Source organism: Amborella trichopoda, chromosome 3 (assembly GCF_054954075.1).
Source record: "Amborella trichopoda isolate Santa Cruz 75 chromosome 3, AtrichopodaSantaCruz75HAP2 v2.0, whole genome shotgun sequence".
Taxonomy (NCBI): Eukaryota; Viridiplantae; Streptophyta; class Magnoliopsida; order Amborellales; family Amborellaceae; genus Amborella; species Amborella trichopoda.
The window spans coordinates 27,910,995-27,938,923 of NC_142338.1; the positions used below are offsets into that span (position 1 = coordinate 27,910,995).

A 27,929-nucleotide genomic window follows, 5' to 3' on the forward strand; every position below is an offset into this window, starting at 1 on the left:
AGAAGTTGCTGGGAAAAGTTACTTCGGGGTTAAATGCAAGTTCATTTTTTGGGGTTTTTAAAAATATTCCGTTGTTGACATCTGAAAAAAAAAAGAAAAAAAGAGAAAACTAGGTCAAAGTCAAGACGCGTCATTAAAATCTATGCTTGAAAAATGAAAAAGGAAAAAAAAAGGAAAAAAACTAAATCAAAGTCAAGACACATCATCGTCTGCCATTGAGGAATCTTCTCCACCAAAGAGTTGCCGCACCTCCGCGCCGGAGGAACTTTTTCGGGTCACTTCTTTGCCGTAATCCCCTTTCCCGGTGACCCTTTCTCTTGTGGGGAGAGCGTCCAGACTCGACGTGCTGGCCTCGAATACTTACTCCTCAGCCAGCCCCTCGGCTTTTGCACCTGCACTTCATCGGCAACAGCATGGGTTCGCCGGAACTTTCGGCTGCTTTCAGAGAGGGAATAGTACCTTGTTGTTGTGTTGTTTCTCTCTCTAGCTCTTCTTCCTTGTATTGACAGAGCTGCGCCCATTTCTTCATTGAAGAACTTCAGGACATTCTCCTCATCCACTCGCTTCACTCTTTTTCTCTCCTTCATCCTCTCTTTCTCCCTCCTCTTCCACTCCTCCTCCACATGAACCTCCAGGTACTCATACCCGTTTTTCAGAGCCCATGTTACCATACTCTTGTAGTCACACATGCTCAGATGGATCTGGTTGAAGTTCAATTGATGGCGTCACTGTGATTAGGTATTCTCTCTCTAGAATCAGCAAAAAGAATAGAAGATAATGTATCAGTAATTGTTTGTGACGAGAGTGAGACACATCGCTCGGTTTAACCGTTCTGGTTCGATTTGATTTTGCAAACACTACAAATAGGGCTGTGTGATATCTTCGTAATTTCCAATAGAGAATGACTCGGACTCTCTCTCTACAATCACAGCTATAGAGAACCCCAAATAAAGGTTCTCCTTTGACAATTTATTTTTCAAAAATGACCTAATCTTAATAAATGGCCTCAAACGTCGTCCATACGTCATTTTTCCAAAAAATTTGGTAGCCACTTTAATTTTGCATATGTCAACCTTTTTTTTTCAATTGTGTTGATTGTTGGGATTGTATGACACCCACTATACCGAGCCGCCCCCATATTTAGATTTTGTTTATTTATTTATTTTTACGCCTATGTTCTCAAAACAAATGACAGTTTCGACGAGTCCATGTAGAAATGAGGAGACTATTAAAAATCTATTTTTGAGATAGATTTTCGGACCCAATTTTTAAGGACATATAATCTCTATCATAGAGATAATGAATATAAAAAATCAAATCTATTTTTTAAAATAAAAATAATAATTTTTTGAAGAAATAATTTTGACCGTTAGTTTCAATTGTTTTAGATGGACCACCTATTTACATCTATCTATAAGATGGATGCTTTATACTTTGGGACCACATATTGTAGAAATGTGGTGCAGCCCACATGAAACAATTTGCCGAAAACAAAACCGCACATAATTTTTTTTTTTTTTTCAAAAAGATTGGAGCTATAGAATATGGACCCTATGAAACCCAGTTATTCCTTATTATGAATAAGAAACACTTTTTAAAATTAGTAATGAGTGAGGGATAATTGTTTCATGGCCAAAACAAAACTGTAGATATTTTTCTTTTCTTTTTTTTTTAAGAAAAGATTGGAGCTGTCGAATATCTCCAACGTCAAACAATGCACTATTGCCTTTAGGGAAAATATCATTTAAAAGGTTGGAATCCCTGATAAAATCAGTAGAGTGTTAAATGTTCTCAATTAACATTTGACCCCAAAGGCCCCTATAAAAAAATGATGAAGTTGTTCCTTATTATGAATAAGAAACACTTTTCAAAATTAGCTATGAGGAGTAATTAGAGGTTATTTTGTCATTTAATAAACGAGCTATTTCTATCTTCTCTGGTTTTTTGGTTTAAATCTTTCTCAATCTTCTTTGGTTTCTTGGTTTAAATCTTTCTCAATCTTCTCTGGTTTCTTGGTTTAAATCTTTCTTTCAACTTATACGAGCTATCTCTATCTTCTGGTTTCTTGGTTTAAAAATCTCTATCTATCTCTTTTCTATCTTCTCTCTCTGGTTTCTTGGTTTAAATCTTTCTCTCTCTACATATTTATATCTCTCTTTATATTTTCTTGGAACATAAGTTTGGTGGGTGAGTTCTCTATCCTCTCTCTCTTATCTGCTTTATTGGTCTCTAAAATCTCCCTCTACATATTTATCTCTCTCTTTCTCCCTATTTTCTTGAAGCGTACGTTTGGTGGGTGAGTAATCTCTGCATATTTATCTCTTTCTTTCTTCATATTTTGTTTGAGCATAAGTTGGGTGGATGAGGTGAGGTTGCGCAGGGTTATATTTATCTCTTTGCACATGCACATCATAAGTTGCATAAGTTTGGTGGCTAGGTTTAATGGTTAATAGTTGCTACTTTAAAATTGGAGAATGCAAGGTTTAATGGTTAATGGTTGCTCCTTTAGAATTGGAGAATGCGATGAGATATGCTCTATCTCTCTCTCTTGATCTGTTAGACCGGTTAGCTCTTTGCACATGCACATTTTCTTGAAGCATAAGTTGCATAAGTTTGGTAGGTAGGTTTAATGGTTAATAGTTGTTGCTTTAGAATTGGAGAATGCAAGGTGTAATGGTTAATGGTTGTTGCTTTAGAATTGGAGAATGCGATGAGGTACGCTCTATCTCTCTCTCTTGTTATGTTAAACCAGTTTGTTGTTTTATTAAACCAGTTATCAACAAACTCGTGCTAATGGTTGTAAAATATTTGTTTCTAATGGTTGTAAAAACTTTTTTTGGGTGATTTTGAAATGGTTTCTCTTCTTTAATGTGGGGTTCATTTAATTTTTTTTTCTATTATGCATATCTTTCATTCTTTGGTAACTTGATTATAATTTACAGAGATTTATGTTGGGTTTTAAGAGATGCCCTGGCAATTACCATGATGTTTTATGAGAGATAGAGAGAGAGTTAGAGAGATTGTTTCAAATAAATTGTTTTATGAGAGATAAAAAGAGAGTTAGAGAGATTGTTTCAATTTGATAGAGAGAGAGTACTCACAAGAGAATAAAGATTTTGAGAAAGAGAAAGTACGCACAAACAAGAGAGAATGAGACATTTCAGGAGATATGAGAGATTTTCATGAAAGTTTTGAGAAATTGAAGGGTAGACAAAAAGAGATAAAAAATACGCACTTATTTTTGGCTTTCAAATTTAAGAGATAGATTTTACTTTCAAAATTTAAGATAAATATATACTAATTTATAAAATAAATCTATTATATTATAATACACACTTATTTATTAATCCAAAAAATATGCACCTATTTTAGGATTTTTAAGGTTTAAGAGAGATTGTATTTTAAAATTTTAAAATAGATATATATTAATCCATAAAATCAATCCATTATTAATTTATTGCTTCCTATTATGCATAAAATCTATGCATGCAAGTCTCACGTGGATCTCAACCAAGATTTGGATGTTTTCTATGTTGACCTACTATTTTTCTATCATCAAATGACCCTTTTTTTCTCTTTTGAGTCTATCCATTCCTATAATTGCTATCTACAAATCTTCCCAAATCACTATTTAGGAAACTTTATCTCCTTTTATTCTTTCCTAAACAACTAGCAAATATGTTTCTCTTTATTCTCTCCTAAACAACCAGCAAATATGTTTCTCTTTATTCTTCACGTCTCAATAAACTCATCTCCCTCTCAAGTCTCACCTATATATCACATATTCGCTTATAGCCTCTAAGCTATCGTGGTGCTCTTCTTCATATATTGGAGGTGAGTCTCTTAGACTCGTTTCTTCTTCTTTTCTGCTAAATGTTATAAATAGTGATTACGTTTAAATTTGTTTTTGCATCATATTGTTCGCCAAGCACTTTTCATATATTATTAGAATATTGATTGATTTTTTTTAGTCTTTTTAATTGTTATGGTTGGGTGTTTCCATTGATAGGTTTTAGGTTCATCATATTTTGTTAATAATAGGGATTAAAAATTAGTGAAAGGTTATTTGATGGAAAAAGATTGAACAAGCTATAGAAGAGAAGAAGTGTGCATGGTTGGTCTTGCAACATAGACATCATGGAAGCATATAGACATCGTGGTAGCAGTACCGGCAGAAAATTTGAGAAATAATTTTTTTTTTCTTAAAAAATAATACAAATCAACAAATATGTAAAGATCATCAGAATTAACAATAAAGGAAAGTTAGGAATATTATATGCATACATGAAGTACACTAATAACATTAATAAAAATTATCAACATTACGGAAAAAAAAACTTTATTACTATTTAGATAACATTATTTTAGAGTTTAAGAATTTAATTTAAATATATCATATTATAATTACTATAAACCAGAATTTTAATGTAAAAAACAAGAATTATTTATTCTCTTATGTTTCATTTGTCGCCGTGTTTTATTTTCAAGTCGACATAAAAGTAAAAAGGAAAAAACAAATAATGTCCCTTCCACAAAAATTACTTTGTTGGATTTTAAATGACTACTTTTATTTATTTCCCTTCGTAATTTAGAAATCACAATTTTTCTTCTAAAATACATTACTTAGTGTGTTTCATCACTATTTCTAAATTTTAAGAATTTATAATTGAAAGTACAAATTGTAATGCTTTAAAAGCATTCAATTACTACTTTTCATAAAAAATTTTAAAATTATGCCCATTGTTTTATGTGACCCAACCCACTTATATGGTATACGTGACTCCTGGTCTCGGCCATCAAATCTGAGTAGATAGTTGAGATGGTTGAGTCACACAAGTCACAAGTTAGCATTTAACAGTCTGATCAGCTCATAGTGTTTTATTTTTTATTTTTATTTTTTAAATAATTTCGAAACAAAATTTGGGACATTCATAGACATGATAAAAATATTAAAAAAAAAGCATTTTCGCTAAGAAAAATTGTCAAAATATCTCTGAAAATTATAGGAGCATTTTGGCCATTTAGTTTTATATAAAATATTTCATCATTCATTTTTTTTTTATAATTTTATTGAGATTTTTTTTAAAAATAAAAGCTTTAGGTTCATTTAAACCCACAAGAACTTATTTTAGAAAGAAAGAAACCTCACAACAATTAGATTTTATAATTTTATTTCTCATACGGAAAATAGATCCAAACATTACCCATATTTTGTTTTGGAGTTTTTTAATCCTATTGGATGGTGTTTTTGAATATTTTAGCATCAGAAAACATCACAATGCAAAACTTTATTTTTTAAATTGTTTGTTTTATTTTGAGATGTCTCCTTTTTTGGATCTCAGATATAACCCAAATCCAAATGACAAAAAATACATTAGATGCAATTATTTTGAAAAAGATACAAAATGGGGCAGAAACTGGTTTAAAAAACATCATTAAGGGAGATATTGGCCCTTGTAAAAATATTTCTAAAGCTATCAGAGAGGAGATAAACCCTTGCCATTTGAATATATCTATTTTTGCTTCTTTTAGAAGAAGTAAACTGGGTTGGAAGTGGTCATAACGCGAAACCAAACGATAAAAGTTGTATAAGGCATACTTTTTATGAAAAAGATATCAATGAGGGTATTAACCGATTCAAGAAATACCTTTCAAGTATTAAAAGGAATGTCGCTTATTGTGAAGCTATTCGGGATGAGATTAAACAAATTATGAATTTAAAAGAACTAGAAAATGATGAAAATGAGCCTTGCTCTATGGAAATATACTCTCCAGGTTATTCTAGAAGTAGTGATCCAGGTTGGAAGTATGGTTATAACCCGAATCCGAATGACAAAATCGTATTAAATGTAATTATTGTGGAAGTAAATTTTTTACAAAATTTCCAAGTTCCACATAAGAATTTTGGATTTTAAAATATATTATTAGTTGTTTATTCTTTTGATTATTTTTTTATTCTTCTCATTAATAAGAATAGCCTACGATATAATAGTTAAACCTTACATATAGTTTCAAATTAATTAAATTATTGTATTTTTTTTTTTTATAAGATTGTGGTTTCATGATAATAATTCTCTCAACAGAACATATATGTTTTTTCTCTCTCTGAAACTCCCACACCCTATAATCTCTCAAAGATCCTTATCTCTATCTAACCTCTCTTAATCTTTAAAAAAATCTTTATTTTAAGAAATTTGACAATGTTGATGGTGGAAGTGATGGAAGTGATGTGAGTTTCTTTATCAAAAACTTTGATAGGATAGGGATGATAAGGTTTAATCTCAGCAAGACAGAGATGGAGGTAGATCGTAGTGCAGAAAGAAGATAGATAGAGATATAGTAAACGTTTTTGTTACTAATTTAAATTTAAATAATTAATGTCTTTTTTTTTTTGCCTTATTATTTTTTTTATATATTTTTGTATTGAAAAAATATTATTTTTTTATATTTGATGGTCAATACTTTTTATGACGTGTAACGCACGTGCTTCTTACTATATTATCTATACTACATTATTAAGCCAATGTTAAGGGGTGGACACGTCTATAAGAAAGGAACCTAATCCCATAGAGAGTGTAGGACATATTACCTCATCTTTATATAGAGAGAGAGATGCATACCCTATCTTTAGATAGAGAGAGAGAGAGATGCAAACCCTCTTTAGAGAGAGAGGGAGATGTGGATGAAAGGCGTGAAAGAGATATATAAAGAGAAAATCAAGGAATAAGAGAGTTTGAAATAGAGTAAGATTTTTAGAAGGATTCCAAAAAAAAAACCTTTCAATTTTTTTGAAAGATTTAATATTAAACAATGCATATTCTTTATTGTTATGCGTAAAAGCTCTAAACCCGACGGGTTGAATTTTGACAAATAAAGTACGAGAAAAAAAAATCGACAAAAACAAGCAACAAAAATAAGCAAGAGAGAAATAACAGAAAAAAAAGAAAAAGCAACACCCACGTATATCCAACCTTAACATATCAAACAAATAACAGTTTTATTTCTTTATGATTTAAATTATGAAAATAACAATTATTTTATTTGAAATGCTCATGCTTCTAATATTTATTAGTTAATACTTTATTAATTATTGACTAATTAATTATTTACCATCATCCAATGTTTGAAAAATATGTTGTCTTGACCCAAAATAAATAAACAATGACATGAGCACTTCATTTAAATACTTTTTTTTTTTTTACTTCTTTTATTATGCCTATCCTTTATGTTTATACTTAAAGTTTGTCAACAATTTCTTTTACCTTATGGATGTGTTTGTTATTTATTATATCTCCTTACATTTTATACGTGCAACTCACAATGAGGGAGAAAAGAAAGAGAGCTCACGTGGGGGAAAAGGGCGAGATACATAAATCTTAAATTTTTAGAAATTGTCAATATATATAATATATAAAATATATAACAATTGAGAGATTTTGGGAGATGAGGGTAGAAAAATATATTTTAAAAGAAGTTCAAGGGGGAGAAGATATGGAGCTGAGGAGAGAGAGAGAGAAAGAGAAGAAAGAAGGGGCTCAATGAGAGCTTGAGAGGAGAGGAGGGAGATCTCATACAAAGAGAGAGGGTGTGGGAGAGGAGAAGAAAGATGGGGCGCATGAGTGTGATGTTAGAAATCGTGAGAGCATACATCTATGGAGAATGGAGAGAGAAGAGGAGAGAACGCAACATTTACGTATTTCAGGCCGAAGCCTTATGTCCATGGATCCAACGCCCCAACCAGCTATATATTCAATATTACATCAATAAATACCTTTATATAAATAGGATGTTCACACAATTATAGGAGATAAATATGACATGATTCTTGGATATATAGGTAAATAGTAACAACCTTATCATCAAATTAACTTGATGACTAAGTATTTGACTTGATCTCTTCTTATCTTCTAGACACCTAATCTTATCAAGAGATATATACTCATACATCCATAATGATATTTATCAATATGAACCCGAGATATCCATATCCCAACACTCCCCCTCAAACTCAATATGGTTAGACACAAACAGCTGGAGTTTAAACAGTAGTAAGTTGCTTAAAGAAATGGTTCGATCTTCAAGTCTTCAGGTGCAAGGCATGATCGATAGAAGTAATGGTCTCCATGCTCAGATTGCTTGAACAACAAGCAGCAGATCTAAAAAACAGTCGGCCTCATTAGAGATCTCAGTCATATTTGGGATCGAGTAACAAAAAACTCGATCAATAGATAAGATAAAATAACCGAAAGAAATTCGATCTTCTCACAAGATGGAGTAATGAAAAACTCAATCATCCAACAGGATTGAGTAACGAAACACTAAATCATCATTCAACAGGATTGAGTAACGAAACACTCAATCATAGAAACATAGGCATCTGAAGAGAATAGGATCGAGTAAACTCGATCATCACACAGGATGGAGTAATGGAAAACTTCATCATCAAATATGATCAAGTAACAGAAAACTTGATGTCAACCAGGATTGAGAAATTTGATCATCGCCCAAGATCGAGTAAACTCAATCATCACATAGGATAGAAAACTCCATCATCAAACGGGATCACGTAATGGAAAACATGATCTTCAACCAGGATAGAGAAATTCAATCATTAAACGGGATCATATAACGGAAACATGATCATCAACTAGGATCGAGAAATCGATCATCAAATAGGAGACACTTAGAAGAGTCAACATAAATCAAGTGGCAACGAACACTAAAGATTGGTGTCACTACAACAATGGTGTGACAAAGTGCTCTGCTACATGGCGAGGTGCTAGAAGCAAAAATGCATGAATACCGGTATGAACTGATGTTCTTATCCACATATTAGAAATGTTGACTTCATCTCTACTCATCTTATCTCCATATCTCCTATACTCTTCCCCTCAAGTTGGGTATTGCAAAATATCAAAAGAAATGACAATGAAATTGGGCTTGACAATAGTTCACATTTTAAAAAAAATACCACTCATTTTTTTTTTCTTTTCCACTTCTTCATTTTTTTTTTTTTCTTTTTTTCACTCAACATTATTTCTTCACTTAAAGAGAACTACAGTTGCACACACACTCTCTCTCTCTACAATGGAATGAAACTTAGGTGCAATGCAAAAAATGATTCCTGCCTTCGCGCTTAGTCTTCCGGCCGACACGGGTTGACGCACGGAGACTAACACGGATTGAGGCACCACGATTAGCGACTCCATGAGAAAGTGTTGACATCTGCAGCCTAATGGCGTCCAGTTAATCGCCTCTCATCCACCAAGGACCGACTCTGAGATTGAGCTTTCGCGTCTAGCCCAACAAAAGGGCTCCTCGTTTGTACATTTGCTTCTGTTGTATCCATGGCTGATGCCCTAGGAGGAGAAGGTGGTTGTACCTTGACATCAGGATATGCAACCTTAAACCTAGCCTTGAGGCCCTCATCAACTAATCACACCTCATTTAATTGGTTGCTTAGAGACATCCATCCTACATGCGTGTTATGCATCCGAGCAAATAACTCCAACTTTCTTGTCCTTGGGCTTATTCTCTCCAGCATAGGGTACGTCGCATCTAGCTTGCACAGCTTGTTTCTCGAACTCAACAACAATGACATCTGTGTCAATGTTACTAATCACCTCTAGGTTACCCTTAATTCGAACAAGGCAATGCTCTTTATTGTGATTTAGCCAATGTCCTGTTCTGATGATTCGCTGTAGTTGATTGATCTTTACCCATATGAGCTCTTCAATGTAACCCCAAAGCTCTAGACATTCTAGTCCAAGTTCCATTGATAGAGGTTTCGAAAAAACGAGGATAGATTTTTAAGAGACAATATCTATTAAACGGTAAAAGGTATTGAAATTTTCAAAACAAATCTGAGGTGTTCATACGAAGAGCATATCAAAAAACACATAAGAAAGATGAGAACACATAAGACTAATGTATCGATTGCTGTTAGAATTTGTGGGAACATACATCCATGGAGAATGAAGAGAAAAGAAGAGAGAACACAACATTTATGTGGTTCAGGCCGAAGCTTTGCATCCATGGATCCAAAGCCTCAACTGGCTACATCTTCACTATTTTGGATGAATGTTTACATCAATAAATACCTCTATATATAGAGGATGTTCACACAATTACATGAGATAAATATGACACAATTCTTGAAGATATAGGTAAATAGTAAGAGCCTTATCACCAAACTAACTTGATGATTAAATAATTTTGACTTGATTCCACATAAGGGAAGTGTTGAAGGTATCACCACAAAAACCCTTCTAAACAGTTCAAACATCAATTAGACGGGCTTCCAACACATCAACAAAGATGATGGGTGAGGCAAGTCCACATCAACAACTTGATCAACTTGAAGGAGCACAAAACGTCACCTTTTGCATTCCAAGAGAGCAATTTGTAGATCACCACCCCTTCCAAACAGTTCAAACATCAATTAGACGGGCTTCCAACACATCAACAAGGATGATGGGTGAGGCAAGTCCACATCAATAACTTGATCAACTTGAAGGAGCACAAAACGTCACCTTTAGCATTCCAAGATAGCAATTTGCAGACAGCTTGCAAATCTTTAGATTTGCATCGTGTGAGGATCGCCTTTGGCTCTTCAGTTTGCAAAACCTTTGCAACATAAAATAGCATCTAGTGCAAACCTAGTTTGCAATCTATTTCCGTGAAGTTTCCTTTGCCTTGGAAATAATAGCTACGGAAAGAAGCAATTGTAGAGAGAGCGAGAAAGACCCATGCTCACCATACACATGCTAGAATAAATCGACTGTAGTGATTTTTTTAACAAAGGTCTCAAGACTTCTGCTCTGATACCATGTTAGAATTCGTGAGAGCATACATCTATGGAGAATGGAGATAGAAGAAGAGAGAATACAACATTTACGTGGTTTAAGTCGAAGCCTTACGTCCACGAGTCCAAATCCCCAACCGGCTACATTTGCACTATTTTAGATGAATGTTTACATCAATAAATACCGGAGGTTCACATAATTATAGGAGATAAATATGACATAATTCTTGGAGATATAAGTAAATAGTAAGAGCCTAAACTAACTTGATGATTTAGTAACTTTGACTTGGTCTCTTCTTTTCTTTTAAACACCTAATCTTATCAAGAGATATATACTCATACATCTACAATGATGTATATTAATATGAACTCGAGATATCCATATCCCAATATGGAAGAGAGAGAGAGGAGTCATGAAGGGCATGAGCGAAAGAGAGAGAGACGTCGTGAGTGGGGCATGAGAGTTGTATAGAAGATGACATGAGAGAGATTTGACAAGTGAGAAGTTCCTGCATTATAAATAGAATTTTGATTAATTAATTTTATATGTTGGACCAAATTTTTATTAATGCATTATGCTTATGCAGGTATTCTATCGCTTATATGAAGCGCGGTAAAATGTTTCATACTTCTTTTTATTTAGTTTAAATCATGTTTGTAGTTGAATATCCACTTAATATTAAGTTTTTAACATTTGAAATAATTAATCTAATTTTTATTGTATCGTGTAGGTTACTAACTTAGATATTTGACTAATCAAGGCTCTCTCTCATTCTTCAAAGTAAATATTAAATAAGGTATGCAACTAACCTTTTTAATTTTATTTGTATAGATTTTATTTTTAATTTGTATTATTAGAAAGGTATAGATTTGATTTGTTTTGGATATGTATTCAAATTCATGGTGAAATGGTTATGCATGTAATTCAAACTATTTTTTTATGAATTCAACCTTAACCTATTAAACAAATAGCATTTCTATTTCCTTTGTGATTTAAATTCTAAAAATAATTATTTTTATTTGAAATGCTCATACTTCTATTATTTATTGGTTAATATTTTACTAATTATTAACTAAATAATTATTTACTAGCATCCAATGTTTGAAAAATATGTTGTCTTAACCTAAAATAAATAAGCAAAGAAATGAGCATTTCATTTAAATAAATTTATTTCAAAAAAAATAATTCATGTCTATCCTTATGCTTCTATTTAAAATTTATCAACAATTTTTTTTATCTTATGGTAGTGTTTGTTATTTTTTATATTTCCTTACATTTATACGTGCAATGCACATAAATATACTATTTTTTCTTATATAATATTGACAATGACAATGGTACGAACTATGAACTGAAAATCATTGTCGTTTTATACAAATTTTCCTTACATATTTTTTTTGGAGAAAAAATTGTAAGAAATTATAATTTTTTTTTAAATTTTTTATTTTTAATTGTAATTTCTTATCCATATTATTGTAGTTAAATTTTCTTATTATCTAAGGGGTGACTCATGATAAATCTAATTTTTAATTAATAGATCTCTTTGATCATTGAATATTTAGTTAATCTGTTACAAGTAAGTACATACGTGCAGCGCGTGTAATTCACCTGGTCAAAATAAATTTTCAAGTCATAAATGATGAGATGAAAATAGATTTTCAAAGGCATCTTAAAAAAAAATTTGCACCATAATTATAACTTATAATAAAATTTGGACGTGGGATTGCCCTTTTACAAAAAAACGGTCAGTGGCTCGGATCGGTCACATTCATACTCGTGTCGGATGGGGGAATCAATGAATCGGATCAGAAGAATAGACAGAATCGATAATTTATATCCTGAAATTTTTTAAAAAATAATTTAAGAAAAAGTTGTTCATCCTTTTTTTCTTTTTTTTTTTCGGTTAACTCGGTGAAGAATTGATCGAATCAGTCGGACTCGGTGAATAATCGTCGGAATCTACTCTTCTGAATAACCGAATCCCGGTTTTTTACCTGCGTCAAAAGCTTCAGCAAGAGCGCACACACTCTCTCTCTCTCATTCCCAGTCTTCTCGAGTTCTCTCTCTCTTCTCTCTTAACTTGTGAAACTTGTTCATATTTTTCTTTTTTTCTCATCGTGAAGTCATGAAATTTGATCATCTTCAAGCCCAATCTCCTTGAAGCCGTGTTACTATTCCTCTGGTTCTACAGTTATCTTCTTTCCCTTTTTCTGCTTCATTTTTCTATTTATGAAATTTATTTTGAAATTTATTTATTTTGAAATTTATTTATTTTTGAAATTTATTTATTTTGAAATTTATTTTGAAATTTATTTATTTTTGAAATTTATTTATTTTGAAATTTATTTATGAAATTTATTTATTTTGGATTTTTGGGGTTCCTTTGGAACTCACTTTTCCCCATTTTATGGTTCCCTTAACTAAAACTGCGACACAGGGTCACCCTGCATTGCAACTATCTGGGAAAACTTTATGACCCTCTCCCATCCCATTCCTCATTCTTACTTGCTCCACTCTCCCTCCTAGCCCATCTCCATCGGAATTGAGTTAAACTCTAAGCCTACCAACTGAGGTGATAGGTTTGCTGACTGCATTAGAGCAAGTTAGAGAGAGAGAGAGAAAGAGAGAGAGAGAGAGAGAGAGAGAGAGAAAGATGACACTAATGCTGCAAAGTTGTTGAATGGTTTCAACCACCAAAAAAATGGCTCTTGTTTTAATCCCCGCCTCACATTCACAATGCCCCCTTAGCTTCTCCATCCGACCTTCTCTCTCTAAAAACAAGCAAATCATTGTTCTTCACTTACAAATTCCTGGTCTCTCTGCTTAAGCTCTCTCATCTTTGCACACATAATTTTCAGAGCTTGTATGCTATGATATATGGGCAGTGTCTCATGGTTTTGTATGAATTAGGGAATGGGATCTGGGAAATGGGGCCTAGTGGTCACGGAGCTACTGGATTTTAGGAATTTTAGGGTCTTAAGTTTTTAAAACATAGGGTTTGGTTTGTGGATTAGGGTTTAAGGTTTTGAGAGCTTTATTTTTTAATTATTTCATTGTGATGTTTTTTGCATAATCCTCTTGGTGATTTCCGATCTTCTGATTTTAGGGCTTGCATACTGATTTTTTAGATTCCATGCTGTTAAATCTATTTGAAACATATTGCATCTCATGATGAATTAGGATTCAGTGAGTATAAAGATTCTTTTTTTTCTCCCCTTGATTGTTTTAGGAAATAAGTTGATATTGCTGCCCAAAAAAAAAAAAAAAATCAATACACTTTAAATTCCTTGATGCAATTTTTATTTTTGGATCTTCTGGTACTGTGAATTTTCATTTTTATTGCTTTCATTTTGGATGCAAATTTTGCCTCCCATTATTTTACTTATGCCCCTCAATACATGGGAGATACTACCCCCGAGCCAATAAATTTTTGCCACCACAGTTTTGGGCTGTTAATTAAGATCCAAATAATGGTTCTCGTTTTTCTTCCTTTGATATTTTGTTTATGATATGTTTTATGTATATTTTTCTCTAAGAATCTTCATTGACATGCTTCCATTGGATAATGAAGTTCCTTTATCCAGTATGGTTGACCTGTGTTCAATCAATGTTATATATGCTTTAATTTCCTAGCTTACTATAGTTAGTTTGTAGAATACTGCTATCATGTATATACTGTGTAGATTCCTTCTTCTTACCATATGGCCCCTTTCTTATTTGTATGTATTTCATAAGATGTTGTTTGTGGTGACCTTTTGAGAAGGATATATACTTATTTTTTTCTAATGTACTTGTGTGGTTGCAATTCAATTATTGTTGAGTGTCTTCCATTTTTAAGATGCATAGATATAAGAACAAATTTCAATCTTAGCTCTACATTTTATAAGAAATGCATTAGATAGTTTGTAGCAAGAAAATCTTATTCAAAATATGCATTTGGCAAATCAATTATATACATAATGAATGGTTAAAACATGCAGTTTCTAGCTCTCCCAATACCAAACAGGTGAAATAGCAACACCATAGTTTATCAAACAAGGTTCCCAGCTTCCAAGCTACCAATTTTCACTTTCTTCTCAGATTCTAGGAAAGTCAGCAACTAGGATTTTCCTAGAAAAACTGCAAAGAAAGTTATCAAACACGCCTTTAAAGAAATCAAAGCTGGGGAAAAGCACATCTACATGGGAAACAACACCTACTCTGGTATATTAGCTGTTGGAACATATAGATTGTGTGTAGGGATAATTAATCTTGCATTGATTAATGTGTATTTTGTGGCTAGTATGAGGCATAGTGTTGTATTTGTCCCCTTATTCGAAATGGCTTATTCGAAATGGCTTTGAAGTTCGCTTTCGATCCTTATATTTCTCAATTGGTAAGCATGGCCAAATTTATGCTTGGGGACACTTGGTTGATGAGTAAAACCTAGTCCTTCTAATGTAAATAATATAAATGATAATAAAGTTTCCTCTTAATCTTATCTTGATATTGTAATAGTTGTTGATGCATATACTTAGCACCTTAGGCTAGGATAGACAAGTATAAACAAAATAACTAGGTTGTTGTAGAAAGTCCTCATTCCGAATCTAAATAAAGTAAGTCTAAACTTGTCAGCAATATTCGTCAAAAAAGTGACTGGGAATCATTAAGTCAGAAGCTTTATAAATTTTTAAGATGTATAAAAAGGAAGTAAAAAATCAATTGGGTAGGAACATCACAATGTTTCGAATTGATTGAGGAAGTGAATTCACCTCCTCATAAGCCTTCATTATTTATTGCAAAGAAAATGCTATTTAAAATTTTAAATGCATACTACTATGTCTTAGACACCATAACATAATGGTGTAGCTAAAAGGTGCAATAGAATTAGAGATGACTAGGTCTACGATGCTCATGCTAGTCTACCTAAGAACTTTTGGGAAGAAGCATTGAGCATTGCTCTGTATAAACTTAATAGGGTTAGCCATAGCTTCTACCCCGATAGGAGACCTAATTTTAGCAACTTAAAGAATTGGGGGGTTCAATAGCACATGTTCTGATTCTACACCAACACAAAGATAAAGTGGGAAATAAAACTCTAATATGTAATTTTATAGGATATCCCAAAGATTCAAAGGGTTATATGTTTTACCATAAGGATAAGGGTCTCATTGAAAGTAGAGATGCTTCGTTCCTAGAAGTCCTTGATGTAGAAAATCCACATTTCGAGGATAAAGGCGATCCACTTAAGATTCTAGGTGTTTAAAACCATCACCAGTAGTGGATACTCATAACCATAACCAGCATTATGGTATTCAGATAACAACACATCCTATGCTAAGTGGTCAAAAGAGGTCTAAGGTTCCTCCTTCATATCTTGATGACTTTTTTGTTTTACATGTGTGAGGGCATAGATAACTCCGTTAACTTAAATGACGTTGATGATCTCAACTGGTGTGTTATCTTCCACTGCATTACTAGGGTCATGCAAATGATGGAGCATGATTCCCTATTCGAAACAACATCTTCCCCCTACCCCCCATTAAAAATCGAAAGGACCAGAAAAAGGGGCAGAGCAAATAAAGTCTATCTAAGCATGATATTTGGTTCATAAGATGATGTCGACAATAATTACATATGCTTTGCCTGAGCAAATGGATTTGACTTTCATAAGGGAAAACTTGTACTAACAAAGGTCAAAGGACTGAGAGAGGATATTATTGTACTAAGGAAGGTTTTTACGATGACAAAAAAGGGGGCCTTTGCAAATTGGCATTCTTAAACAAGGTGTGGATGTACGATGAGGTTGTGCATCAAAAAAGATCATCATCATCATCATCCAAGCTTTATTCCAATTATTTGGGGTTGGCTATGTGTCTACATGAATCTTGTTCATCCATTCTTCTATATCAAGGGCCGTACCCTCAGTAAGATTAAAAGTCACCATATCTTTTCTCTCTACTTTTATCCATGTCCTTTTGGGTCTTCCACTTGCCTTTTTAGGATATTTCACTTGAACCAAATTGTACTTCCTAATCGGTGTTATATTAAATTTACATTTTACATGACCCTCATCTTATCGGCTATTGAAGCCACACTTACGTTCCTTCATATATATTCATTCCGAATCGTTTCCTGTTTTGTCACTCATCCATCTCAACATCCTCCATCTCAGCTATGCTCATCCTATGGATATTAGTTCTTTACTGCCCCACATTCCATCCCATAAAGCATGGCTGGTCTTACAACTATCCTATAAAACTTCTCCTTCAGTCTCATTGGTATGCGACAACCACAAAAAATATTGGATGCATATCCAAACAAAGATGCTAAACATAAATAGGTTGTGTTTAGGTATATAAAGTACCATAATCATGTTTTAGGTATGCCAAGGAAGGCACGTCTCATTCACTCGCGTTAAAGATTGCTTTAGGCCACCAAGATGATAATAGATTCAATGAGCTTTGTGATGGTCAAAATACAAAGTTTAACATTGTGATGGGTGTAATTAATAAGAATGATTACTTTTTTTATGTTTCGGTAAATATTTATTTTTTATAAGTAGCTTAATCATTAAGTAAATGTGTTTTAGAGATTTCACATAATTCAATGACATGTTAAAAGAAAGGGTCCATGTAAGGAAATTTTTTATTAGTACAAATGTTATTGTCTTTTAGTAAAAATTTCAACTGTCATTTTCAAGATAACAAAAGTACCCCTTGTCTTTTATTGATAATTACATATGTACTTTTACTTAATAACGAAGTTACCCATACATAAAGTTTAATAATTTTTAAATGATAAATCCACCATTAATGACCCATTCTAACCTAGGCTACACAGTTCCAAAGTTGAACTTAGACTTTCCTACTTTGAAATTTTAACCAAAAATACCCTTACAAGTCAAAAAATAGATTAGCAATAAGTTGTTTGAAAATTTTAAGAAAGGGCACCCTAAATCCAAATATGATTCAAAAAGTCAAAGGAAACTTTTTATTTTAAAAAATGAAGTCAAAGGATACTTCTTAAGTTTGACTTTTATTTTTGGTGGGGTTTTGAAATGACCAAAATACTCTTTTTAAAATACATGAACTATTTATAGTCAAAAGTCAATGTTATTTTATGGTAAAAAATTTGGGAGTAGAAAATTCTTAGTTCGCTGAGGTAGTTAATAGCTCCTCTGTCAATCCCTTTACCCACGATCCTCTCCTCAAAACTTTAATCTTGGCTCCTCAACCCCATCACCCCAAAGCAAACTGCAACGGCCCTGCCATTGCTTTTAATCTTAAGGTAGGCCACATCCCTCTACACAATTTCACTGTCTAAGCCACCGCTGCCTCCCCCCCCCCCGCAAGGCCCATCCTTTCTATCTCTTTTCTCTCTTTCTCCGACCCCCATAGAGACACACTCTCTCTTCCTCTTTTTCTCTGCCCTTTTGTGCTCTATCCCCCTAGTATTTGAGTTGCTTAATTTTATTTTGTCTTTTTTCTACATTCTCTTTAGAGCATTTGATGGTGTATAACCATATCATGAATAGAACGCCATTTGGGCCTTATGGAGTTTTTGGTTTCTAAACTTTTTTGTGATGATAACCAATTAATAAATATTTTTTTTTATAATGTGGTTTATTCATTTCTTCTTTGGTGCTTCTTTATACTTTCGCCCTGGTTGTTATTCATTTTGTTTGTTTAGACATGTAATTTGTTGTGACATTTCATTATTTTGATTTGCATTTTTTCATTTTTTTCCTGTACTTGTCTGGCCTTAAGTATCCGTGCAGTGGACATGCCTATGACTATTAACTGTTGTTTTCCTGTTGTGAATTCACTCGTGGGAGGATCAAAAAATTAAATGTTGCCTTTCTATGGAATTATATGGAAATTTTTATGTCTCTCTCTCTGATTTAATCTTTTTGATGGGTTTGTTGTTTTTCTTGCTTTATTGTCATTGAGTTCCACAGCATCTCTATGATTTGTAATAAGTCTATTGTGGATTACCCATCATTAAAAAGTCCATTTCAATGAACATATATCAACCTTTCATCAATAAATACTTCAATGAATGGTTAAAACTGGCTAATTCCCATTTCTCCAGGCTTGGAAACTTTCAGATTTTATCAAACACGGATGTTCCAGAATCCCTTAAATGCCAGACAGGTCATCAAATGCTGGAGTTTCCAATTCCAAAAATAATTCCTAGATTTTAGACTCCAGAACTTCCCAGTTTTCAAAGAAGTTCCAATTTCCATTTGTCAAACCACCGAGAGTGGTGTAGCCTAGAATAACCCTTATGTATAAAGTCATTAGAGTTGTTTTTATCTTGATTCAAAGTACAATTGTCTTCTAAATTTTGCAGAAACAAAAGCTCATTTTTTCCCAGTTGTTGAATATATTGCTTTCTGCCTTTATTCTATAAACATTTCAATAATCAATCCCCTCTACTTGAATTTCCCACACTAGAAACCATGCAACGATGCCCTTGCAATCAATTGACCAGAAACCCTTTGGAATTGAGAGAGAGAGAGAGAGAGAGAGAGAGAGAGAGAGAGAGAGAGAGAGAGGAGAGGATTTGAGAGTGTGGGAGGGAGGGCACTGCCTTTTGTGTGTTGCGGGGGGGGGGGGGGGGGGGCGCCGGGGGCGGGGAGGAGAAGAATAAAGATGGGGGTGATTGGGTGAAGTTTGCAGACGGTTATTTGGTATAAAAATTTGAAGGCTGACCATAGGTAATTTAATTCAAGATCTAAAACCCTATTGTTTTCTTTCACTTTTTTTTGCTTTCGCTTTATACAACAGGATATGCATTGTTGAAATCAGTCATTTTTAAATCAGAGAAATTCTGAGTCTTCCCACTCTTCTGCATCTGGAGGGCTTAGTGACATTGTAATGATCTATATTAGTGGCCTCTAAGCTTTTGAAGGTAAAAAAGGGCTTGGTTCCCAGATGAAAGCCCAAAAAGTGACATATTGCTATGGTTCTAGGGTCTATACTCTTGTTTACATGGATAAGCTACTTGGTTCGGTAAGAGTAATTGTAGTAATTTTTGATCTATCTTTATACGCATGATCCATTTTTCCTGCGCATATTAGATTATAATTCTGTATTTTGTATTTTTCTTTGGATTATTTCCTAGTTCTCATTGAGAAGGCATTGTTTATCTGTTATTCGAGTGATAAAGAATTTTCTTTGCTCCCCTTTAAAATTTTCATTATTTTATGTTTCTTAGTTTTAAGTGGATTTCTGATTCCCAATGAATTACGTGTTTTATCAGGTTAATTTCGATGTAATATGAGCACAGAGTCACTCTCAGCTAAACCTTCTCAACAAGTTGTCACTCTGGGGAAAGCCCTCAAACTGGTAATTTCTTCTTCTTCTTCCTACAGGCAACTTCAGAGCTAACCGTAGAAAGAGAAAGTTCACAAGCATTAATGTATGTAAACTCCGAATTTTAGATATGAACTACAAAAATTCATTACTTACCAAAAGGAGAAAAACCCAAATTATTTTGGTAGTGATCTGTTGAGTATTATTGTGTACATGAGGCTAGATATTTATTCTAATATTGTATTTAAGTTCGAATCATCGTGCATTTAGAGTTGACCAATGAGTGGTGTAGAACAGTTTAATTGGAATCTCTATACCTTAAGGAAATGGGGATTGGAATTGATGCTTTGTACCTTGATTCATATACTGGTTTTGCAGGTCTCTTCAAGGTTTTAACTTTTTTTTGTTGAAAGATTAGTTGACTTTATGTGTGTGTGTGGACAAAATTAGAAACGGCCCCCCAAGTACAAAAAACAGGCTAGGGATTGCCTGTGAAACTTGTAACCTATAAGAAATAGAACAAAAAAACTGCGAGAGTGAGAAAAAAAGGAGATGGGGGGAGAGGAAAAGGGGAAGGTGTGAGAGAGATACAGGAATTCAGAAAAGGTGGAAGAGATGAACAAGAAAATCCTGGGGGAGATGTGTGATTCATGGGCCTTCTTGCAGCACCCTCCCTGGCCAGCCTATCTGCAATGCGGTTGGATGCTCTCAGTATGTGGCAAAGACAACCTTACTTCAAAGCATTTAAATATGGTCAAAAGACCGAGTTAGTCTCCATGGAGGTTGGAGGTTGAGTGGCCCTAGTGGCATCGTTGAGGTTTTAACTTTACATGATATAATGGTGGATAATGGTCAGCACAAACTAGATTACTTCTCAACCCTCAAAAAGATCTTTTGATTCCAACGGTCCAAGGTCAAATGGCTCCACTTTGGGGATCAGAACACGGGTTCTTCCATGGAATTGCGAACTGCCCCCGGGCCCCAGACCTAGGATGGCCGACCTTTACTTTCGCTTGGTCCTGGCTCATTGGTTGGGGCGCCCTTTTTCCGAAACCGAGATCTTGGCAGCCTTAGCCGACCTGGGTGAAGACAAAGCACCAGGCCTGGATGGATTCCTTGTGGCTCCCTTCAAAATTTTCTAGGAAACCTTCATACCCAAGTTTTTGGAATTCTTTGAAGAGTTCTTCCATCGGGGAATACTTCATCAAGCCATGAACACGATGTTCATTGCATTTGTTCCGAAAGTTGAAGGAGCTGAAGAACTGAAAGGCGACCGATCAATTTAGTTAAATTCCATCTACATGATTCTATCCAAAGTGCTCGCCATTAGACTCAAAGAAGTCCTTCCCTTAGGAATATCTTTCTCCCAGAGTGCCTTCATCAAAGAAAGGCAAATTCTGGATGGGTACTGGTGGCGCATGAATGCCTACATTCTATGTACCTAGCCAAACAATCGAGCCTTATCTTCACGATTGATGGGGAAAAGGTGTATGACCATGTCGATTGGTCGATACTTGACGAGACCATGGCTCGTATGGGGTTTGGGGAGCGATAGAGAAAGTGGATGAGAGGTTGCTATTCCATTCTCTTTTCTCAGTGCTAATTAATGGAGCCTTGAAATGCTACTTTCCTTCTTCTAGGGGTCTCCGGTAGGGAGATCGCCTTTCACCCTTCCTATTTGCAATTGCAGTTGACGTTTTTAGCCAGTCTATCTCCTGTATGTACCAGTTGGGCCTTCTCTCTAGCTTCAAAAGCAGCCCTAGGGGCCCAATGGTATATCATCTACAGTACGCTGACAACACCCTCGTCTTCATAGATCCTGCTCTGCAGGAAATTGAGACACTGCCATCTTCCTAAAATGCTTCAAATTTGCCATAGGGTTCAAAGTCGACATGGAGAAATCCAAGATGATCGGAGTAGTACTCACCTCTTTTGAGTTTAGAAGCCTCATCCCTTACTGGGAGTGCAAAGTGGAAGACCTTCCTACGAGTTACCTGGGCATGCTGCTGGACCTAAAAAAACCCACTGTGTGGGTTATTTGGACCAAAAGAAACGCGAGGATCTTCCGAGGATCCAAGTGCGAAGCCCCGGCTTTGTTTCAAACAATCACAGCCCTGGTCATTTTTTGGGCTTCAAACCACAAGGCCTTCAAAGGCATCGAGGCTTGTACGTTCTTACAACATTGGAAAAATATCCTTCACACCCAAATTCCTCTGATCTCTAGATCCTGCGACTGGTGCCCTCCTCCGCCAAGCCTCATTAAACTCACTTTCGACAGGTGTTCCCTTGGTAACTCTAGGCCAGCAAGTGTGGCATGGGTCTTTCGAGACCACCACGGCCATATCCTCACCTCGTTCTCTAGATACATAGGCCACACATACTCCTGGCTAGTTGAATGCATGGCACTCCTCTCTGGCCTCAAGATGTTTGACCCCATGTGGGGCCAAACATTATAACTTGAGACACCCAAAACATTATAACTTGGGCAGCAGGCCTAGTTCCTCCTCCTTGATACCTCGCCTTGATTTATGATGAGATTATGCACTCTAGCAGGTCTATGGACATCTTATGGAGGCATACTTGGAGGGAATCAAATGCCCTAGTGGACCAACTCGCTAAAGATAGAGCGTCCTCAAGCGCCTCAGATCCATGAGAGCTCGTTTTTTGCCCTGCTGGCCTCCTCGCACTCCCTCTTAAGACTTTCGGACCATTTTGTATTTTGGGCTTCTCACGGTTTTATATAAGCTCTATGATGGACAACTATTATAAGCCCTACCCAATTTTTGTATAGGACTACCCTCTATGGGGAAGTTATTTTTTGCCGAGTGGCCCAACCTGTAGGCTCCCTCATTGAAGCTATGTAATATTTACTCCTTTTAAACTACAGTTAACAATTTCAAAAAAAAGAAATGGTCAACATCATGCTTTTGACTTGACCCTTCAACCAATAAGTTTTCTTGCATTCTTTTCTTGTTGGAGAAATCTACTAGGCTATTTCTTACCCAAAAAAAAGAAAGTAAAAAGAAAAAAGTAAAGTCTTGTATACATATCATCACTGAGACTTCTGAATGCTCAAATTTTTAGAACTTTTCTTTAATTTATAACTTTTTATGCATGTTTTGTTATAATGAGACAACTGCATTATTGTAGTCTATTTACTGCTGGTCTTAGGTAACTAAAAGGTGAGTTATTGTGCAAAATCAATTGTAAGAAGGCATGAGCATTGCTCTTGAACACATAAGCAACTGTCAATTAGTTCTCATTCTCATTTTACTTTCCATTTTCAAGTTAGGCTTTCTTTTTTTCTAAATGTGATGTTTCTCAATTTACTGAAAACAGTGCTTGAAAAAGGAATTGCATAAACTCAGTTGGATTTGACCATGAAAAATCGATGGACCTGGTATTTATTTCTGTGCTAGACTTAGATGAAGTTTAGAGCGAATTCATCTTAACATGGAATAGCGTCTATGGACCTGGTTTTGGGTGAATGGATAGACTCTGAATCCCTGCTGGATTTGAGGATACCAGGCCTTTGAAATTTGAATCATGATTTCTAGGTTACTAGAACCTCCCGTAAGGTCACTTGTTGAGTCTTGACTTCGAGTGGATTGGAGTGCATATGCCTTTGAAGTGTTAACTATAGGTTACGTAGAACCTCCTGTTGCAGTTGCTGTTCTGCTTTTGAATCCGAGGATTTCAACTTGGCTTGCAGCTTGAAACTTTGCTTGCCTTCTTTCTTTTAATGGAGGCATTTAGATGCTGGAACTGTTTTTCTCCCAGGTCCTCTTTTGTAAGTATTCTGTAGAACCAAAGTTGGTCCAATAGATAAAACTCTACCCACTCTCCAGTAAATGTACCTGGTTTTTCTTCATGATATATATTGGTTTTTCTTCATGATATATATTTTTTAAAATGTTATTACTGTCGCAAAATTGACCAAATCTATGTTTATGATGTTTCTATTTTTCAGTAAACCATGCCTATTACCATTTATTTGGGATTGTTTGCCTTATCTCTCATGCAGTAGTTTATTTATTTGATATTCAGAAATGTGATGAAAGCTTGACAATGCTTATTTTGCCATTTGATTATCAGTTCTCAATGTTAACAGTCATTATTTCATGAGCTCTTGGTACTGCATTTCTCTTTCTTGCATTAAGATTTAGATTTAAGAAAATGGTAACTATTTTTGGTGTAACATGTTTTCTATCATGATTCAAAATTATGAGAAGAAAATGAAGTGATAAGTGGGCTTGTACTTTACATTTTGCATCTTGATTCATTTGTAGGCGGAAGGATGGGTCAAGAATATGTGTGGATCGGATGCCGATGACTCACTGTTTCCTGATGTTGAAAGTCGGTCGGCCGGGTGCCTTATGAATCATACTTTTAAATTTTTACCTCTTTCTTCTTGGCTCTCTCAGTTTGTATGACTAGCATGCACACATATTTAAACTCCTCTCTATCTAGAACCATGAGATTAAGCTAAAACTTGATATGTTCAAGCATCACAATCTCTACTATCTCTTGGTACTGCATTTCTCTTTCTTGCATTAAGATTTAGATTTAAGAAAATGGTAACTATTTTTGGTGTAACATGTTTTCTATCATGATTCAAAATTATGAGAAGAAAATGAAGTGATAAGTGGGCTTGTACTTTACATTTTGCATCTTGATTCTTTTGTAGGCGGAAGGATGGGTCAAGAATATGTGTGGATCGGATGCCGATGACTCACTGTTTCCTGATGTTTAAAGTCGGCCAGCCAGGTGCCTTATGAATCATACTTTTAAATTTTACCTCTCTTTCTCCTTGGCTCTCTCAGTTTGTATGACTAGCATGCACACATATTTAAACTCCTCTCTATCTAGAACCATGAGATTAAGCTAAAACTTGATATGTTCAAGCATCACAATCTCTACTATCTCTTCTCTTTTCTTTTTTTAAGAAGAGCTTTACATATATGCCCAACAAAATTGTGGGGTCTGAGGTAAAGAGTGACTTCGGTCATTGTTGGGGTTATGATTCCAATGTGTCCCCTAGAAGGATGACAAAACAGATCCTTGGCTATCCCAAAAGACACCCCTGTCTACCAGGTTTCCGAAAGAACACCCATCGTTTTTAACTTGATTGAGCCTAACTCTGGGGATCCAGTGATATGATCTTCTATGGCGGCTCCGGATGAACCATGTAGTAATAATATCCCAATTCAATGGGAACCCGCTACCAGGGTTTCTGAAAGAACACCCATCGTTTTTAACTTGATTGAGCCTAACTCTGGGGGATCCAGTGATAAGATCTTCTATGGAAGCTCTGGATGAACCATGTAGTAGTAGTATCCCAATTCAGCAGGAACCTCGCAGGAAGATGCTAACTGTCTTCCTCTGGAGATTCTAGCTTTTCTCTCTTTTGAAACCCTAAAGAACCCACCTGTCCCACTCCTTGTCCTCCACAGGGTCCATGTGTGATCAACTGGTTTCATCACGGGTGCTTATCAACACAGATGCAATCCTAAATAAGGATTTGTCGAAGAACTGTTCCGACGAATCAACAGTTTTTGCTTTCTAAAGTAGTTTGTTCCATCATTAGGTTTCACCTTCCCTAAACAAAGGAAATTGCCTCCTCTTTGCATCAGTGTCCGCAATGTTATCCCTGATTCAGGTCTTCCATTCTACCACTTTTCCCATATGCTCTGTAGTCATTCTTTATCATTCCTCTCATGTTTTAAGCTATCAACATTTCAAGATATAATAGTAAATCGAGCTTCTTACAAATTCTAAACCCCACCCGCCCTTGGATTCCATGATCTCTTTCTCCCATTAATTCCTTGAACCCATAAACCTCCAATCACATGAATTCCAACCTTTATGGACTTAGAACATGTTAGTATACTACCTCACAGGGTCGCCCCATTTTAACGAACAGACTTTGTGTATGGTGAAGCACAAGCTGGCAAAGGGCTCTTTAAGAATATAAAGAAAAGTTATACTCCCCCAACCTTGGAAATGTGAAAGTGGCCGAACCTTGTCATGACTGTCTAGACTTGGTTGCTTTATACGCCTTTATTAAGTTCTCACTGCATAGAAAGAAAAGAAAATGAATCAAAGGACAAACAAATCTGAAAACTATAATCTAGTTTCTAATGTTTTTGCCTTCGTATGTGGGGAAAACAATTGAAAATTTTTTGGCGTGTATTATACATCTGAATTCTGTGAACATGGGACATGTGCTTTGTTAGCTTTAAAATAAATCCATGGGTGACATGACATGGCCCTGGAACAATTTCCAAAATTTTAATTCTTCAACCATATAGAGCCAGTGAAGTAATTTATGCTACAAGATCAAATTACTTACTAAATTCTTTCCAAACTACTAAGTCCTTCCCAATTTCTTTTTTGCTATTGTCAACATCCTTACTATTCCATTCATGAAGAAGACGTCTTGATTTCTCATACCACTTCATTGATGTTGGTTGTTAGTACTTTTTTTTACTCTGGAAATATTTCTCCCATCTTCACGCCTTACTTTTCCTGTCTATCATTTCCTTTGGGTTTTGTTTTATTGTAACAGTTCTGGACTAATTGAATATTTCACTCATTCTAGGCTTGGACTGGGTGCTAAGTACATACCCCATTCAAAAGCGGTTGCAATAACTGACCCCCTTGAGAGAAAACTTCATGCCAAACTGGTCTCTGCAAAAGCTCGAAATGAAAGAGACAATGTCGAACAAGACCAGAATTCTAAAGGTGTCAAAGATGATGATGACAATGAGGAAGATTTAGAAAACAGAAACAATGCGATTTGTAAGAAAGGCACAGGAGTTTGGGCTGAGTTTTTGCAGGGAAGGAATTCGAGTGGGAAACAGAGGAAGAGAAGATGAGCAGAAAGTCCAGGCTGCTGGCTAGAACTTCCGATTGGATGTGAAGCTGGCTGAACTTTAGTTGTAAAGTGAGTGAGAGGGAGAGATCATGTATGTCTAATGACCTAGCAAATTTCTAGCCCTTTTCAAATTTTTACTGTTAATTATCAATTTTTAATGTTTGCTTGAATGAATAGTGGAGCAGACCAAGCTGTGCTGTACTTTTCTCCTAAAGGGTACAGAGAATTGTGCATCTCTTCCATTTCACTGTTTATATCACTCCTCTGGATGTACATATTGCAAAGTACATGTTTTAGGTGGGGAGGCAAAGCTTCAAGCAAGATTAGAGAAGGTTCATGGGAAAAGGACAAAACCCCCATCCCTAAAATTATAATCCCAAATTAATCAAATAACTCTTTTGTCTGATAAATATCTCATAGAATCCCTTAAGTTGAAAAAAAAAAAAAAAAATGTTGAACTCCCTCCTTACTTTTTCTTTTGTTCAAATTACAGAATTTACCACCCTTTTTTTTTCTCCTTAATCACCCTGCCATCTAAATCTTAGAAAAATTCTCCTTCCTCACTTGTGGACTTCTTTCTCCCTCTCTTTCTAGCAACTTTTCTTGAATATATATAATTTTATTATATTATATATTATATTATATATAAAACATGAGCAGGTTCGTATTAGTGTCAAGAAAGAAATTCATCTTAGCTTTGGAGTTTGGTTAGGATAGAAAATAAAGAGAACTAGGTTAGGTTCCGATTACAAGTGGTTTACCCATGTGTCCATCAATAAATAGATAAAAAGATAAGTTCATTACATGAGTTCATTCATTATTGCATATAAATGGAATTAAGGCTAACAAAATGGTATAAAAGTTGATCTTATGTGCTCAAGGGTGTATGATCTCTTACTACAAACTTTTACTAAGAATTCAAAATTTAAATATTTTCCTTTTAAATTG

The 27,929-nt window shown here is 34.9% G+C and overlaps 1 protein-coding gene across 1 annotated transcript; it reads left to right on the top strand.

Moving 5' to 3' along the window:
- Window positions 1–13,281: 13,281 nt before the first annotated feature.
- Window positions 13,282–27,195, top strand: LOC110007550 (uncharacterized). Its single transcript, XM_088860360.1, has 4 exons — window positions 13,282–15,008; window positions 20,052–20,137; window positions 24,792–24,856; window positions 26,673–27,195. The coding sequence occupies exons 2-4, from the start codon at window positions 20,069–20,071 to the stop codon at window positions 26,980–26,982; spliced, it is 444 nt and encodes a 147-aa protein (XP_088716486.1). The 5' UTR covers window positions 13,282–15,008; window positions 20,052–20,068; the 3' UTR covers window positions 26,983–27,195.
- The last annotated feature ends 734 nt before the right edge of the window (window positions 27,196–27,929 follow it).

Coding starts and splice junctions, on each gene's coding strand:
- LOC110007550 (XM_088860360.1), top strand. CDS start 20,069: ATGAGCACAGAGTCACTCTCAGCTAAACCTTCTCAACAAGTTGTCACT. Junction 20,138..24,791: donor TGGGGAAAGCCCTCAAACTG/GTAATTTCTTCT, acceptor ATTCTTTTGTAG/GCGGAAGGATGGGTCAAGAA. Junction 24,857..26,672: donor TCACTGTTTCCTGATGTTTA/AAGTCGGCCAGC, acceptor TTATTGTAACAG/TTCTGGACTAATTGAATATT.